Source organism: Colletotrichum jinshuiense, chromosome 1 (genome assembly GCF_051148585.1).
Source record: "Colletotrichum jinshuiense chromosome 1, complete sequence".
In the NCBI taxonomy this organism is placed as follows: Eukaryota; Fungi; Ascomycota; class Sordariomycetes; order Glomerellales; family Glomerellaceae; genus Colletotrichum; species Colletotrichum jinshuiense.
Genome location: NC_139302.1, coordinates 5,254,892 through 5,270,684, shown reverse-complemented (window position 1 = coordinate 5,270,684; position 15,793 = coordinate 5,254,892). Strand labels below are relative to the sequence as shown.

At 51.0% G+C, this 15,793-nt stretch overlaps 5 protein-coding genes across 5 annotated transcripts; 1 reads left to right on the top strand and 4 right to left on the bottom strand.

Moving 5' to 3' along the window:
- Nucleotides 1-473: 473 nt before the first annotated feature.
- On the top strand, nt 474-1,142 carry EsH8_I_001369 (uncharacterized protein; the record flags this gene model as incomplete). The annotated part of the gene is made up of 1 exon (XM_083268782.1): nt 474-1,142. One exon carries the CDS (start codon nt 474-476, stop codon nt 1,140-1,142), a length of 669 nt encoding a protein of 222 aa, XP_083119220.1.
- Nucleotides 1,143-1,211: 69 nt separating this feature from the next.
- EsH8_I_001368 (uncharacterized protein) lies at nt 1,212-2,315 on the bottom strand (the record flags this gene model as incomplete). Its single annotated transcript, XM_083268781.1, has 1 exon — nt 1,212-2,315. One exon carries the CDS (start codon nt 2,313-2,315, stop codon nt 1,212-1,214), a length of 1,104 nt encoding a protein of 367 aa, XP_083119219.1.
- A 1,378-nt stretch (nt 2,316-3,693) lies between these two features.
- On the bottom strand, nt 3,694-4,599 carry EsH8_I_001367 (N-acyl homoserine lactonase family protein; the record flags this gene model as incomplete). Its single annotated transcript, XM_083268780.1, has 1 exon — nt 3,694-4,599. The coding sequence occupies one exon, from the start codon at nt 4,597-4,599 to the stop codon at nt 3,694-3,696; it is 906 nt and encodes a 301-aa protein (XP_083119218.1).
- Nucleotides 4,600-7,335: 2,736 nt separating this feature from the next.
- Nucleotides 7,336-8,335, bottom strand: EsH8_I_001366 (uncharacterized protein; the record flags this gene model as incomplete). The annotated part of the gene is made up of 3 exons (XM_083268779.1): nt 7,336-7,639; nt 7,698-7,862; nt 7,929-8,335. The coding sequence occupies 3 exons, from the start codon at nt 8,333-8,335 to the stop codon at nt 7,336-7,338; spliced, it is 876 nt and encodes a 291-aa protein (XP_083119217.1).
- A 4,427-nt stretch (nt 8,336-12,762) lies between these two features.
- EsH8_I_001365 (uncharacterized protein) lies at nt 12,763-14,284 on the bottom strand (the record flags this gene model as incomplete). The annotated part of the gene is made up of 5 exons (XM_083268778.1): nt 12,763-12,885; nt 12,942-13,356; nt 13,433-13,923; nt 13,992-14,017; nt 14,110-14,284. 5 exons carry the CDS (start codon nt 14,282-14,284, stop codon nt 12,763-12,765), a joined length of 1,230 nt encoding a protein of 409 aa, XP_083119216.1.
- Nucleotides 14,285-15,793: the final 1,509 nt, after the last annotated feature.

The window sequence follows — 15,793 nt, the reverse complement described above, 5'->3', positions numbered from 1 at the left end:
AATTCAACCAGACCTAGATCGGGCGGTCCTCCAGATGGCCACGCTGGGAGAAGGAGCTGAAATCGCCGCATTGGCGAATCATAGGCTCATCATCGATGGAGGTCCCTGCCGATCGATCAGCAATTGGCGCTCCGCAGCCACGGACGCTCGCACCGCATGCTGATGTCACCACCCCCACGACGAGCTGTCATCGATTTGCGCCTCGCGTCAGATGAGGTGGAGAGCTCTGGCATGCGTAAAATGCTCTGATGGATGATGCCATGGTTTGTCAGAGAAGAACAGTTATAATGAAGCAGGGCTCAATGCAAAATTTCCTCCCTTCGATCAAGTACACTTCAACGTCACTCGTCACACACAACGTCAATAATACCAACAGCCTGACATCAAACTCTTATTGATCTGGGTTACAAAGTTGAACTCGACGATTACCATTTATTCCCCGCCTGATCGTAATACCCCCCCAAAAAAACAATATGTCTCGCCAAAGTCTCGCAGCACCCCTAATGGGCGCCGCAGCAGTGCTTGGGGGCGGCGTCTACTACGCCCGTCAGCCTTCAAACACATCCGGTGATCCCGCCCAACAGGTCTCCAACGCCGACCATCCACGCCCGTCGTCCGACGAGGTTGTCGCCCAGAAGAGGCAGCATGCGAACGCGAAGCGCGACCTCGGCCTGGGCGGCGCCGGTGTGGGCAACAACCACGCGACGGGCGGTACAGACATCGGCTCTGGCCTACTAAGCGGTAACACGGAGGACCCCAGCCGTAGCACGGCCAAGGGTCCCACGGAAAAGTTCCCTTCTGATGCGGGACAGGTTGGTGGCGGACATGGCCGCGGAAACTCCAATACGAGGGCCATTGAGACGCATGGCCCCTCGACGTCGCCCGGGTCCTCGACATTGACGGGCGCCTTGAAGGGAGAAAACAGCAGTAGTGGCGGCGGTGGCGGTAGTAGCGAAGGCGGTATTTCGGAAAAGCTGCATGGCTTATTTACGAGCGGTGGTAAGGCGAGCGATAAACCGCGGCAGGCGCCCGTTGACACTAAAATTGCGAGCCATCACGCCGACACGCCGACGAACAAGGGCGGAAGCCCATGGGATAAGCACCGAAGGGATGTCACAGCGGTTACGCCTACGGAATCATGATTATGAGTTATAATGTAACGCTAGGATGTTGAGCTGTGTTAGAAACGAAGAAGACATGATATTAATGCATTAGAACTTTGCGCCGATATGTTTCTCATGCTCCATCTGTTCTTCGTCGATAATTATAACAGCCTTGCCACTCATTTTGCCAGTTTGGACCAGGTCGACGAGCTGGTGAATTTTGTCCAGCCCGTGGAAGACATTGGATTGCAACTTGATATCATGCTCCGCTACATGCCTCACGAGGCTTTCACTCTCCTCCCGCGAGCAGAGGAGGGTACCACGCACCCTGATATCCCGGAACACGAGCTCGTGGAATGGAATCTTGACCTCGTCCGGTTGCGCAATTTGCACCATTGCGCCATGCATCTTGGTAACCGCGCACGCCAACCCAGCAGCGGACTCCGCGTCCGACAAGTTGAGCGTCGCATCCGCCCCTGAGCCGCCCGTCGCCTTCTGCACCTCCTTCACAACCTCGCCCTTGTCCCTCCGCGCATCAAGCACGACGTCGGCGCCGCTATTTCTCGTCAGCTCCAGCCCCTCGCCGCGCGCATCGATGCCAACGACGCGAAGGCCAAGCGCCTTCGCCATCTGGACCCCCAGGTGTCCCAGCCCGCCACCCGAGCCTACGATGGCGAGCCACTGCCCCTTTTCGAGCCCGGCCTGCTTCACGCCCCTCCAGACAGTGCGCCCGGCGCACGCCAGCGGCGCGGCGCTGAGAAAAGAGACCGCATCCGGGATGGCAACGGTGGACCGTGAGTCAACCCTCACATACTCGGCAAAGCACCCGTCAACATGGACGCCGACGTGCCCGTCAACGCCGGTGCAATACTGCCGGAACGTCTCGGGGCCGGTGCAGTCGTAGCACGTCCCGCAAGGGTGCAGCGGCAGCCCGCACATGACCCTGTCCCCCGTCTTGAAGCCGCCCACGGCCGTCCCGACGGCCACGACGGTGCCGGAACCTTCGTGGGATGCCGTACAGGGCAGTTTGGTACCGAAGACACCGACCGAGACCATGCCGTCGGTGTGGCAGTACGACGCGACGGCGACTTTGACGAGGAGGTCGTGCGGCGCGAGGGGGGCCGGGACGGGGACGGTGGTGATTTCGTAGGGGGATTTGAAGGAGGTGACTTGGACGGCCTTCATGGTTTCTGGGATTTGGTCGGCGCCCATGGTTGCGATTGATGGTGGTTGCTGCGCGACTAGAAAATGAGATGCCTCTCTCAACTTGGTGAGGATTGTTCGCTCCACGAAATGAGGTGACTTTGGTGGAAAATCGAGCCGGTTTTGAGGGGATCTTGACCCGAGGATAGATGCATGACGTCGGCGTTCTAGGTTTACGCCCCGCCGGGTTCAAGACGGACCAAGCCTGACGATCGCGGTGTCCGGTCCGACAGCGGCGCGTCGTACCGTCGGCATCGCGACGCGGGGCTGCCGCTGCTTTCTCCCAACGAAGAAAATGAAAATGCCTCAGCAAGACCCAACTGTGGACTCGATTGGACTCATATAGCTATGTATAGCTGCCGTCGGAGTTGCGTCCAAGAAATCAGACGTCGCCACCAAGCGTCAATTGCCGAGACACTACGCACTTGGCAGCGGGTTTTCACACTCTTCAACGTTGATGCTGTCGAGTGTATTTGCCAAATTGTCAAGTCCCATCGTCTCGGAATCGATTGACCGAACATTTTCCCAGAAGCGTACGTGGAAGCCTCAATAAATTGAGGAGACTTTCTCACGCCCAACTTTTCGGACCCTCGACAGCATTCAGGGACACTTGCTACCGCCAGATTGGTTTGGATCTCGCTCGATCGATGGCTCAAGAGGGTATTGAGCAGTTACTCTGACATGAGGCTCACGTCAAGAACAGTTTGTTCGTGCTTGCGATGCCGATCAGAAGATTCCGTCAACAACTATCAAGAGCGGACCAAAATGCCATTGGGGACATGCCTGGGTTGATACTGTGGCCAGCTCGACAGCTAGAGACCAATTTTCCGGAGGCCAAGGGGCTGAGCACAAGGCCTCTGTCGTTTGTATGATCATTCGAATGCCTCGATAACGGGATGTTCGAGAGCATCAACGCTCTCCGACCACCCTTCGAACCCGCCCTTGACGATCATTCCCCAACATACCAATCCCCCGCACCCACAGCCTGCCGATCGATGTGGGACCTACGGCCCAAGCTCGCTCCCGTCCCGCTGCGGATACATCCTTATTTCAAGCCGCATGCCTGCCAAATCGTCCATTGACACGTTGTTTCGATTCTTGAATCCGGCAATGCTGGCTGGTACTGGTTGCTTGTTCTACAGTCTCCCACGAACGCCACATCACATCGCGTATCCCCTGGGAGTGATGTGCCAATACGGAGTGGGATATCATGGCACCTGATCTCACAGTAGTCTTGTCAATAAGCCCAGGGAACCAGAAATATCTATAAGCATTACTCTTATGAACCCGAAGCCATTTCCCGCAAAGTCCCCAGCCCGCAGATGGCAGTTCCCCATCCAAACCGGGCCCCCTTTTTCCCTCCCTGCTCCATGTGTGTATTCTGGGTCTATTTTCCCGGGCGGTAAACCACCTTATCTTTAAGTAGTCGCGGAGTATCCGGGTCGTGACTCGGCAGCACGACCACCTCGTGTTGCCTAGCATACTCCTTGATCTTTTTCAAGCTCTCAAACGCAGCCACCGGGTCGGTATTCGCACCGTCCGGCTCCTCCTTCTCCAACACACTGATGGCGTACGTCGCATCCCCCGTCAGGAGATACGTCGTCTTCGTCCCGTCGTCGTTGTCGCCCACCACAATCAGCGAGATGTGTCCCGGCACGTGCCCCGGCGTGTCGACCGCAACCACGGTGCCGTTCGCCGTGAGCTGGCACGACCTCTCCCAGGGCCCGACCGCGCGCTTCTCCTCAAAGTCCAGTATCCTCGGCTGGAAGTCCTTGGGCCAGCGGTCCGGGGTGCAGCCCTGCATGGCGGCGTAGATCGGGTGCTTCCCAAAGGCGTCCCAGTGCTCGGACCCGACGTATATCGGGACGTCCGGCGCCGCGACGGCCAGTTCCTCCAGCCCGCCCGCGTGGTCGTGGTGCAGGTGGCTGATGATGATGAACTGCAGGTCCGTGGGCTTGATGCCGCGCTGGCTCAGCTGCTCGACGATGCCGTCCTCCTTTGTGACCTCGAGCTTGTTGAGGAAGCCCGGGACTGGGTTCCAGCAGGGGAAGTAGCCCGGCTCGGTGCAGTGCGTCGACACGCCCGTGTCGAAGAGGATCGGGCCGTTCGGGTGGCGGATGAGGAAGGCCCCGAGCGGCATGGGGCCAAGCCAATCGCCGGTGAAGGAGCGGAGGAGGCGGAGGGCGATGCTGCGGTTGCTGATGGGCTGGCCCTGCATCGGGTTGCGCATCCACACGTTGCCGGTAGTGATGAACTCCAGCGAGATCTTGTCGTCGGAATGTTCGGGCGCCATGGCGACGACGGGCTTGGGTGCGGGATAGCAGGATTCAATGCCTCGGAGTGTGATACGATGCCTGGCTCCCACGGTAGTCTGCGGCTACGACAGCTTTGGCGGATATCGAGAACAATTGGCGAGGCAATCGCAAATCCATCGTGGGTTGAGGTGACGGGTGGTTTTTAAACTGCCAGTATCAGCCCCATCATTATCTGCAGGCACCCGCAGCCTGGTGCATGCTGGGAATTTGTTTGCCGTATCCCGGCCAATAATGTGCTTATGGCGACAGGCCGTCAGCTCCGCCAGTGGCTGTCAGCCTCCAATCCGAGCTGATCTCATCCCTGGTAACGGGAGGGGGGGAGACACAAGTGCATCCTACAGCCAACGATAAGAATAGCGTGAGACATTGAGACTGAGCGGTCGCAGACTCCACAGTGTCGTCACTGAGACATATGCGCAGCGCTAGCTGGACGGCAACAAATATCTGTGGATTCCATTGAAATAGCCGAGAAAGATGTTGCTGAAAAGCTTACCATTGTAATGTTGCAGACCCTGTATTGAGTTGTATGATTCTAGGAAGCATGGTCCTATTGACATGTTTTGAGGGCGATCCAGTGTAATCAAGGGTATGAAATAGAAGTGGAGAATGGGCTTGAATAGGAAAACGAAAACTTTTTGGTTCCTGAAGCTATCTAACAATGCGGGCTGTGCCACAATATTTCCTTGTAGCTCAAATGTTGGATTTGAGCCATCATTGTGCCCCTTCCTCCATGACCTGATTCCAATTTTTCCACAAGAAACGTGCTCCCTTTCGAATGAAAATCAAAGACAACAGCGTAGTGCTGAGCTAGTCACCAGGCTGACTGGTCAATCCAAGCATATCACACCCCGGTCTCATTGATTCGGCCTCTTCCACCAAAGTAACCATAACATTCGGCAAACTTCGTTATTCATATCGTTGTAGGCAGCTGACAGCCCGACCTCAAAAGCCTCGCCATTGCCCCTCTCCATGGCAGCACGCGATACTTCGACGACGTGAAGGAAAGAAGATTCATCACTCGGGTTGTTCGGATCGTTCTCCGCAGTGGACAAGAGCACCTGGTATTGGTTTCACCTCTCGGACAGCGCGTCGTCGTCAACATCGGCTGAATGAGTTTCGGGTAAATCCGTGGTGAATGGTTAGGATGGCATTTTGGCCTTTTCTTCGCCCTAAAGCCACATAGGCTAACAGCTATTTCGGATCTGCCAGAGGGGTTAAGACTGCCGAGGGGTCGGGATAAATCTCAAAAGAGTCGCGAGATGTTGCAATAGAAGAACTAATGCAGAACAGACCAACAATGCAGAAACGACTCAACATATGAACAACAAAGTGAAAACTAGGTGTGATCAGATATCTTAAAGGTCCAAACCCCCTGAGAGGTTCTACAGAGTATCTATCTGTCTATATGCACAGGAGTTGCATGTTCCGTCATGTGCTGAGTGCCAAGCCTGATTGGTTTGGACGAAATGACGTTGACAATGGCACCAAAGATACAACGAAAAGGGCTAGGAGCTTGCAGAAACAAGAGCGTTGCAAATCGAACAAGTTTGGATCTGGGAATGTAATATTAGCTTACCTCTATATCCTGGGGTCCGTCTCCTCATTCTGCCATTTGATGGCTGTCTTCTTTCATATCCTAATCGTCTACATACAAGAGGCTAACCTTGTCTGCATCATCTCCAACGCCAACATCAGTAGTCCATGGAAAACCAACCAATTCTTCTTGAAATTGCTCGGCCGAATGGTTCAATTCGTCGCTGTACACCTTAAGGCGACGGCTAATGCTAAGAATCATCTCCCGGAGATGCTGATAGGTGTACACCGAATAACCGCTCTTCGAAGTCTTTTTGCATGCGTTCCTATCCGGATAACAGCTCCAAATAATTTTGACCTCAATCTTCTGAATCTTCTTGTGGCACCCACAGTTCTGGGGCTGTCATAATCGCAACCTCTCCTTTTTCCTTTATTCTTTTGGGCTTCGGGCAGGAGGGTAACCCGATATCTCCCATCATTTCGAAGTCACAGCACTGTATCGTTACATCAAGAAGATGACTGACCAATTTGATGAACTCGATCAGTTCGGCGGTAAGTTACTATTATTTTCTTGTTTCGATGCATTAACAACTGTTTTTGCAGAAATGTTTAAGATGACGTACAGGGATATCCGGAATTTCTACGCCCGAGGTGAACATGACGACGCAGAAGAGAAAGCCGCAAATCTCCTGCTCGAGCCAAGGCTTGGTCCAATCCACCCTGCTGCCTGGTCTCCCAACGAATACGCTGAACACAGCAACAAGGTTGTTCGTCTCTAAAGCGAGGTCCTCCAGGAGTTCAGCATGGCACCTCAAAAACGAACCAATGTCGAGAGAATGCTCAAAGCGGCAGAAAATTTCATTACCATTTGCCTTCTCGATACTCTTCTTGTGGAAAGGGTCTTTAGGATCTTACATCTTGGTCTTGGCGAGTGAGTGCAACATGGGTCACCGAACTCGATTGCGGTGGGTTTTCAGTGAACAAGTCAACGCAATCAAGCTCACAGAAGATAGGCTGATAACAGCGCGAAGTTGTTAAAGATATGTCAATATGTAGTTTTATATACAATACAGTTCAGGGCAGAACGGCCAACATCGGCGCCTAACCAGGCCCTAGAAACCCTCAAGTATGTGCATGAACCTCGCTTTTGTAAAGCATTAGAGAACAAAATTGTTGTGAATTTACCGCAGAAGGCCGTTGACGGTAGAGTTGTAGCTGTCGACGCAGGAGCCGAGGTAGGTCGACTCGAGAGATGCAGTCGAGTTCTTGGCCAGCGAGGCAAGAGCGCTAGTACCGCAGCGGAGGCCAAGGACGAAAGCCTTGTGCATGGCGTCGGCGAGGAAGGGAGAGGTGTGGGTGTGGTCGTTGGGGAAGTTGGCGTTGACGGTGGTAGCACCGAGGTTCTTCATGGCCTGGGCGGCGTACTCGCCGTGGGGGACGAAGTAGAAGCCCTTGGAAGGGCCGCCAAGCTGTTCAACAGCGAGCCTGAGTTGTCTATGTTAATATTGGTTCACGGAATTGTATAAGACGGTTGGAAACCCACCAGGCGTAGTAGAAGAAGCGGTCATATCCCCACTTGTAGGTGCCAGTCTCCCAGACGTTGTTAGGGGTAGCAGCCGAGATAACAACCTTCGCGCCCTTGTTTCTCATCTTGGTTGCGGCGTTCTTGAGGTATGCCGGGTAGGTGAGAACAGTCTCAGCGACACCGCTGCGTAGAGAGTCAGAATCAGCTACACTCTCGTCTGAGGTCACGATGTCACAAGCATAGACTCACTTGTAGGTAGTCTGGCAGGTCTGTGCTCCATCGCCGAAGCAGTCGGTGCGGCCGTTGTCGGTGGGAGTCAGCGATCCGCCGTCGTTGTGTCCAAACTCGATGACGACCCAGTCGCCGGACTTGACGAGGCCAGCAACGGTATCGAAACGTCCCTCGCGGGTGTAAGAGCGAGCGCTGCGTCCGCCAATGGCACGGTTGTCGACTACGGCCTTGCTGGTCGAGAAGGAGTACTGGAGGTACGTGCCCCATCCCTCGGTGCCTGCGCCGCCTCCAGCCTTGGCCGTGGTGCTGTCGCCGCAGAGGTAGATCGTCGGAACAGTCTGGCGCTTCTCGACGGCCTCGGTGTCGGTGGGCAGAGCAGAGGCCAGGCCGAGGAAGCCGGCCACAATAGCAAGGTTCGCACGCATGATTTCGGTGATAGGGAGGGACTGGGCGAGGAAAGAGTGACGATTAATTCGGGCGAAGGATGCTGGAAAAACGAATGAAGCCTTAAGGTCGGAGCTCTTTTGAACTCTATGATGGGTTCTCACAGCTTCTTAATAAACCTCCCGTCCGAGCCGGGATTTGTGGGAAATCCCATATTCCAGACATATCACCGCTGCAACCTTATCCCAGTTAGTCCTGTTTCTCTACTCTGTAAGCGCCTCCTCAATATCGATAATATTGACGAACACGGCATTTGTTTCCACTTGTCCGGGCATCTCGGCCCACACTTGGGCGAGGCCGGTCTTGAAAGCAGGAGAGGGGCTGGCCTCGCTCTGTGCCATCTAAAGTAAATACCGACGCGGCGAGCGGCATGAAAGCAAAACCAGCAATCAAGCGAGCCGCAGCGGTGCGGTAGGTAACATCGAGGCCCTTTGGACGATCCCCACACGGGGTCTTCCTCGTTTCGAAAGGGCCTAGCGCGAGCGTTCCTCAAATCTCCGTCGCTGGCTCGTTCGGATCCGCTCTGTGGTTGTTGAGCTTCCTACTGCGGTTATCCCTTCTATCCGGCTCTTCCCCACTTCTTAAGGTAAGACAATCGCGCAATCGACGTGGACTGTCATGCTCGTGAGGGAGAAATGGTGGCTCTGCCAGTATTTTTGCCGTGGAGAGCAGGAAATCTCCGCCAATCGTGTGCTTCTGTTGAAAGGTGGTCCCTCCTTTCGTCGAGCACCGGCGCGGATTTGCGAAAGCTTCGGCCGGGATGCCCAGTTGCGGTTCGCCTGTTTTGGAGGGGGGAATGCCACCCGAGTGCCGCAGACACACGCGTCGGGTATTAAGTAAGAAAGAGACCGTCCCCTCTCGTGGCCCAAGTTGAGCTCCCTGTTTCGGGGCCTGGGGCCAAAAGAGAACCCCGTGCTACTGGTTCCCCCCTTTTTTAGTAAGGTCAGCCGACGCGCTTAACAGCCAGGGTTGCAATGACGGACCCATTGCTGCCGCATTTGCCTTTTTACGCTTCTTCCAGAATGCTCGAGGCAACGGCAGATTGCCCAGACGGCTGCCGGTAATTGAGCCCACGGGTGAAATGCCAAGGTTGTTGGGAAGGGGAAATGGCCGGATTGCCAGGATTAATTCAGATGGACTGGCCGTCTTGTACGAGGGAGGGCGTTGCGCTGATTGGTGCAATTCGTCATGGTGCAATGTCTCCGTGTGGCCCTAAGCTTTTGGGGCAAGGATCATCCTGCTACTAGAGCTTGACGAAGAGACGAGATGACCAGCTGGAGGAAAGCTTGCGATGAAAGGGTTAGTTTGCATGGTAAAAGAATATTGGCGCTTGTACTTGGGGCAACCTACCGTACAAAGGGCACCTGACGGCAGACCAGCAGGGACATAACGTCGGGAACCCACTTCTGGGACACCCCCAGATATGGGACACCTTTTTACACCTATTGTCCCTAAAACAGCCCACTTATATCTGCTTACTAATAGAGATTAAAATTATAGGAAAAATCATATAGATATATAACTGTAAAACAAAACTAATACATACTTTTAAATTATATATTATTATTATCTTGTATATATATATAATGCTAAAAGTTAGAAGTTAGAAAGTGTTAGTAAATAGGTAGAGTCTCTTAGTATTTCTTAACATTTTTTACTATATATTAATATTTACTATAAATTAGGTTATATAGTAGTTTAACTCTATTAAAAGTTAATTTTAAGTATATTAGTAAGTATAAAATATATATAAAGTAGTATAATTATATATATACTATATTATAAATTTATAATAATACTTTTTATTTAATTTCCTTATAAAAAATATAATATTAAGATTTATATATAATCTAATTATAATAATAATTATAATGTATTTTAATATTACTTTAACTATATTACTTTATATTAATATAGATTTAAATCTTATTTTAATGTCGTATTACTAAAGTTATAGTAAATATTAGCAAGTAGTAGAAGATGTTAAGAAATACTAGGAGACTACACCTATCTACTAACACTTTCTACTTCTTTACTTTTAATACTATATATAGAGTTAAAATATCAGTTATTTAAAATATTAAAGTATATATTAACTTTATTTTTTAGTTATATATCTATAGGATTTTTCCTATAATTTTATTCTCTATTAGTAAGCAGATATAAGTGGGCTGTTTTAGGGAAAATAGGTGTAAAAAGGTGTCCCATATCTGGGGGTGTCCCAGAAGTGGGTTCCCGACGTTACGATGAAGCATTTTGCTAGTGCTCATGCCGTCAAATATTTTCATTTCCACGAGGAGATCGAATGTTTTGCCCTCAATATACGTCATGTTATTGAATGCAAGCAGCTGTCCAGAACGTTAGAAACGGAGATATGAAGCCCAAAGAAGATTGCAGCATGGGCAATAGCAATGCGGCATGGGAAGGAGAACCGATGTAGAGGGTCCCGGGAATAAGAATGAACCTTGGACAACTCACCTCGGTGAACCGGTGAATGCCCTAGTCTGAAGCGGGCCGTTGAACTAGGCACTTGGATTCAGACTCCCCCGCCTCAGAATTAGTATCAGAAATGCCATGGTTTGAATTTCTCGGTGGGTTTACGCTGGTAAATAAGTTATGAGGCATAGTCACTCATGAACTTCCGAGTGCGCTGGTCAGCTGAGTTGAGGCAGTGCGTGCAAAACAACGCGCGAATGGGGCGAGTGCCAGATGGACACAGCAGCCCATCTATCGTTGGTTTTCATGCGATCTGTAGGCGTGGACTTGATGAGGCTTTTATAGATGAGCTTGATGTCGAATGAGGCTTGGTGCCGCCGAGTCTTTCGATATCTTGGCAGGTTGGATTTCGCTGAACATCCAAGGGCTTGGCATGACGGTGCCAAAGGCCAAGAGGTCCTCTAATAGCAGGGTAAAACACCCACCAATGAATTGCAGTCTTCCCTCTAGTGACTTGGCTGCATCTGAAATCGATCAGTCAAATGTAGGGTCTCTTGGGCATGCCAAGCTTTCTGTTGGATTCAAGGTTCTCAGATTTTTGGGTATCAGGATTGGAGGCTGAGACTCAGTGCTTTATCAATAAGGTACATGAAACCAGTCACAACTATCAACTTCTGCACGTAATGACTTGGTCATTTTTGCCGCCCACGACTGAATTCAGCATAACGTCAGTAAACATCAAGAAAGAAGAAACGGGTGGCAACCTTGCTTGATTAAATGCAGCCAGCAACATATTAAACTTTTCGAGCACTGGCGGTATTTGAAGCAGGTAGCCCCGTGGAAACTCACGCTAATATGCCACAAAAGGCAGCATCCGAGCATTTTGTTTCGCCGTTTGGCCCTATTGATATTAAAGGGCCAAGGCGTGCGGTATTTGGATAAATAAGTTAGAGCACATAACTGTATTTTCCTCTTGGTAGAAGCTCACTGGATTCACCTCCCCCCCTTATATACTGTGGGTATCACAGGATACCCGTACGGGTGGCAATTCAAGCGTAAAAAAAGTCAAAACTGGTACTGTATTCTGTATGTGTGTGTTGAAGGGAAAGTACCGTAGACACTCGACTAACTCGTAAACCGCTAATTGGAGATCTACTGGGTTTGTTATAAAAGGCGCTCAGCAGTCTGGCCAATCCTCCCCTCCTATTCATCTCAACCACAGCTTTCCTTGACGGACCATCCTGAATTCTGCCAGAAAACCATCCCTTATTCAGCGGACGGGTTGCCTCATGCCGTTAGCTGCTTGCTAGCGGTTTACGAGTTGGTCGAGTGTCTGCGGTAGGTAGGTTGGTAGTAGCAGCAGTAGTGAAGATATTGCTGTTGGCAGCCTTGAGGTTGGATCTCCGGGTTCCGATACCGCGGCCGGCTGCTGCTGCTAGCCGGCTCTCTGTACCATGGCTGAGTAAACCCACACATACACTTATCGGTTCGTGTTATTTCGTTGCGTTACCTAGAATTTTCGAAGTCACAAGATTCACCGAATCGACGAACTTGGATGCCTATGAAATACAGGAGAAGAAAAGGTTCCAGCCCTAGACGTTTAAATTGAATAGTCTGTTGGGTTGCCCAGCCAGAATACGGGCTGGCTGTCAGCAGCAGCCGGCAGCCGGCCGAGCGAGCGGGACACGGAGATTCCACCTCCGGGCTGTCAACGGCGATATCTTCACTGCTGCTGCTGCTGCCAACCTTCATACTTTTCTTTCCTACATAGACAGAACCAGATTACAACCTTTGAATTTACTATGTTAATTCCCAACCCGTACGGGTATCATTTGATGCCAACATAATCTTTTAGGCGGAAAACGCCGTACTTGTACAACAAGGTCGGCCGTGCCCAAATATCCAGAAATCATACCCTCCTGATATTCCATCCATGAGACCCAACTCCGTTTAGTATACACATTCCTCGCCCTCACTCTTTAGATCCCAACCCAAATTTACTATTCCGTCTCACTGGTGTTTCCGAGTCAATACGCTCCGTTCCCGACTCTTTGTCCGTCACAACCGACTGCGAATCATTGTACGTTATCTCAACCTAGAAAGGTTTAGCGATCTTAGAATCATGAAGTCACTCTTGGTCATGTTCCTTACATTGGTCGTCCTGACAATGCCGTTAAAGGTCATTATCTCCTCCTCACTGCCGTCTGGTGAATGACCCCTGATCTCCGTGTGGGTGTTGCGCATGTCCTTCAGAGGAAATCCGTTTCCAATAGTGTTTCTTTGATTTCGAACGGCCCCTGTACCGGTGCCGGTGCCGGTGCCGTATCGAGCATACTGGCTGCTGTTGTATGCATTGTTGTCTGCGCTGCTCTTATTTGAGAACATGCCTGGCATCCATTTACGGAATAGTGGACGCAAGGCTGGGACACAAGCAGCAATGATTGAGAGGTTGACCTCGATGGTGCTGTAGGTATCTCCGATTCCGTGGCGCGCATCGTAACTGGGGTCCAAGTTGTAGAGCTTCCTACGAAGCTCGTGGACACGAATGATTGCTACAATGATTGACCTGTTCGAATGTTAGCGTCAGAGTTCTAGGTGGTATACAGGAAGAGAAGCCCTTGGGAAAATTTGGGCTAACATACGCGCCGCCAGTCAAGAACACCAAGATCAAGCCTATTTTGGGAGCCATGCGCATCTTGAGCCCAAGGAAGATCCAAAAAGGGATGGCGAGAACGAATAGATCTGTAACAATGGTGACGATAGCGCTAGTGATGTAAAATAGGGGGCCGTCAATTTCTCTCTCTTTCTTAACACTTGCATCCCAGTACGCGTTGATGGGAATGGTCTGGAACAAAACCACCAAGAAAATGGCAACCATCGTAGCCAGGTTCACTGCATTAAGGGCGTAGATGGTCCATCGCACGCCGCGCTTATGACCCCCCAATCTGAGAAGAAAGACCAAAATGGAGGACTTGACGAGGGCGAGAATCGGGTTGTAGAGAACCTGCATAATCCAGTTCCAGAATAGCATCGGGGTAGGGTCCCAGTCTGCAGGTAGCGCAGAGGTAGCAAAACCGGCGTAGTAGTATTTGAAAAACATATATGTTGGGGCGAGCAGTGCCATTGAGAAGAACTAACATACCAATGTTAGCAATGACTTTCTGTTCGTTCGTGATCGGCACTCCGCTAAAGTTGTCATACCATGGCACCGGTCATAAACCAATCATCTGCATTATGATCAGCATACTGCCTAAAGTCACTGACGACGAGGAATTATGATGTGTATAAAAGTAAAATAAATCCAAATCAAACAACTTACCAAGTCCAATCTGTTTTATAGAAAACTTGCTGTACATTCTTAGAGCGTAGGACAAGAGTGCAGTCAAGGTGAACAGAAAGAGGATGGCCATGATCACCTTCTGCGTAGGCGTCGATGGAAGGTCCTCAACATTTGCCCAGCGAGCATGGACGGCTCGTTCCACCTCGGAATCCATTGTTGGTTCTCTTTTTCTTCTCAACACCAACGAGCAATTGGAGCGCAGACTATCAGACTGGAATGCGGTCAGAATTCTGATTCTTGCAGTCTCGCTGGTAATGTTGAAGTTGAGGCCCAGGGGAGAGCAAGCCGGGGGAGGGAGAACAAACCAAAAGGTCGAGGGTCGGGTCACGCAATGGGCCCGTGGAGGGTTCGTGCGAGATATATACAAGCCACTCTGTCTTGGGTGTGTATTTCATCACAATCCTGCAAGGTTGCGCCTCGTGGGATCCATCGCCAAAGGCGGACTTCTCAGGTGTTCGGTTTCGAGCTTTGAAACAGTTTGTTATTGATAGTGAGCATGATAACTACCCATTCCGGCCTGGAAAGGTAGAGGTATGTGCCCAAAGGCTGTACTACGCTGAACATGACCTAAGTGACGACCATCTATGTGTCTTCTAGGGGAATACCAAATTTCGATTCTGTTGGTACTCAAATTGTGACAGGCATGCATTGCGTGCGACCCCGTTCCGTGGTAAGACCGGGGTTGAGACGGACTAGTCCGGCAAGCTCCCGATTAGTGATTCCAACGAGAACAGGGCAGAAGAAGTCTTGGGTACCGCGGCAACTTGCTGAAATTCTTCAAATCTCCGCTCCAGAGGTAGCATTGCTGAGTCCCTGATCGGAACACAAGGCGTCTGCGAACTGATTCAGGTGCTTTTTGCTCTACTAGGAGAAACTTGTACCCTTATTTTGCAGAGTATCCCCCCAAGAGACAAGGGCTCTGCGTATCCGAGACTTGGCCATGGAAATATGGATATTCAGGACTTATGAGTGGACGGTGGCGAGGATGGCAGCCGAGAAAGGTTAGAGATAGTTCAGGGATAATGCATTCTGGAACATGACAGGCCATCCGGTAAGAGGCTCCTGCAGCCGCTGCAGCTAGACAAGGAATAGAGGCTACGATTGATAGTTCGAAAGCTTAATACCGTTTCACCGGAAAGAAGCTTGAGTATTTTTGCTCTGTCCGAGTCTGTAATGCACTTCCCATGGCTTCTGTCGTTGACTTGGAGAAGTAACGGGAGGTGGGAGAAAATGACGGAAGAAGTTTTGGGGCCGAGGAATACTGTCCAGACGAACGAGAACCCAGGTTGTTGATGTTCGAGTGGCGCAGCCAGGCTTGGTCCTGCCGTGTCTTTACTTTCGCCGGAACCGAGAGCAATCATTCTATGCATGCCGGTACTTTTGTTACCGGCATACTGTTGCCGGCATACTTCTTATCTTTCCAGCCTTGTCAAGGGTAAAACCCTATAGCGGCAAATTTGATTCAAGTATTTGTTGTAACTTGTCGGCAATGGACTGCGGTCTAGCCCAAGGTGAGCTCCATTTTCATGTCCACTGGATAGTGGTTTCTGGATGGTTGGTTTGTTTTGCAGTAGGTGGATGTAACGGGGTAAGACGATTTGAGCAAGGCGTCATTGTCGTGCTCGGAGAACGGGCCGGAAGTGACATTTCAGATACGACTTCG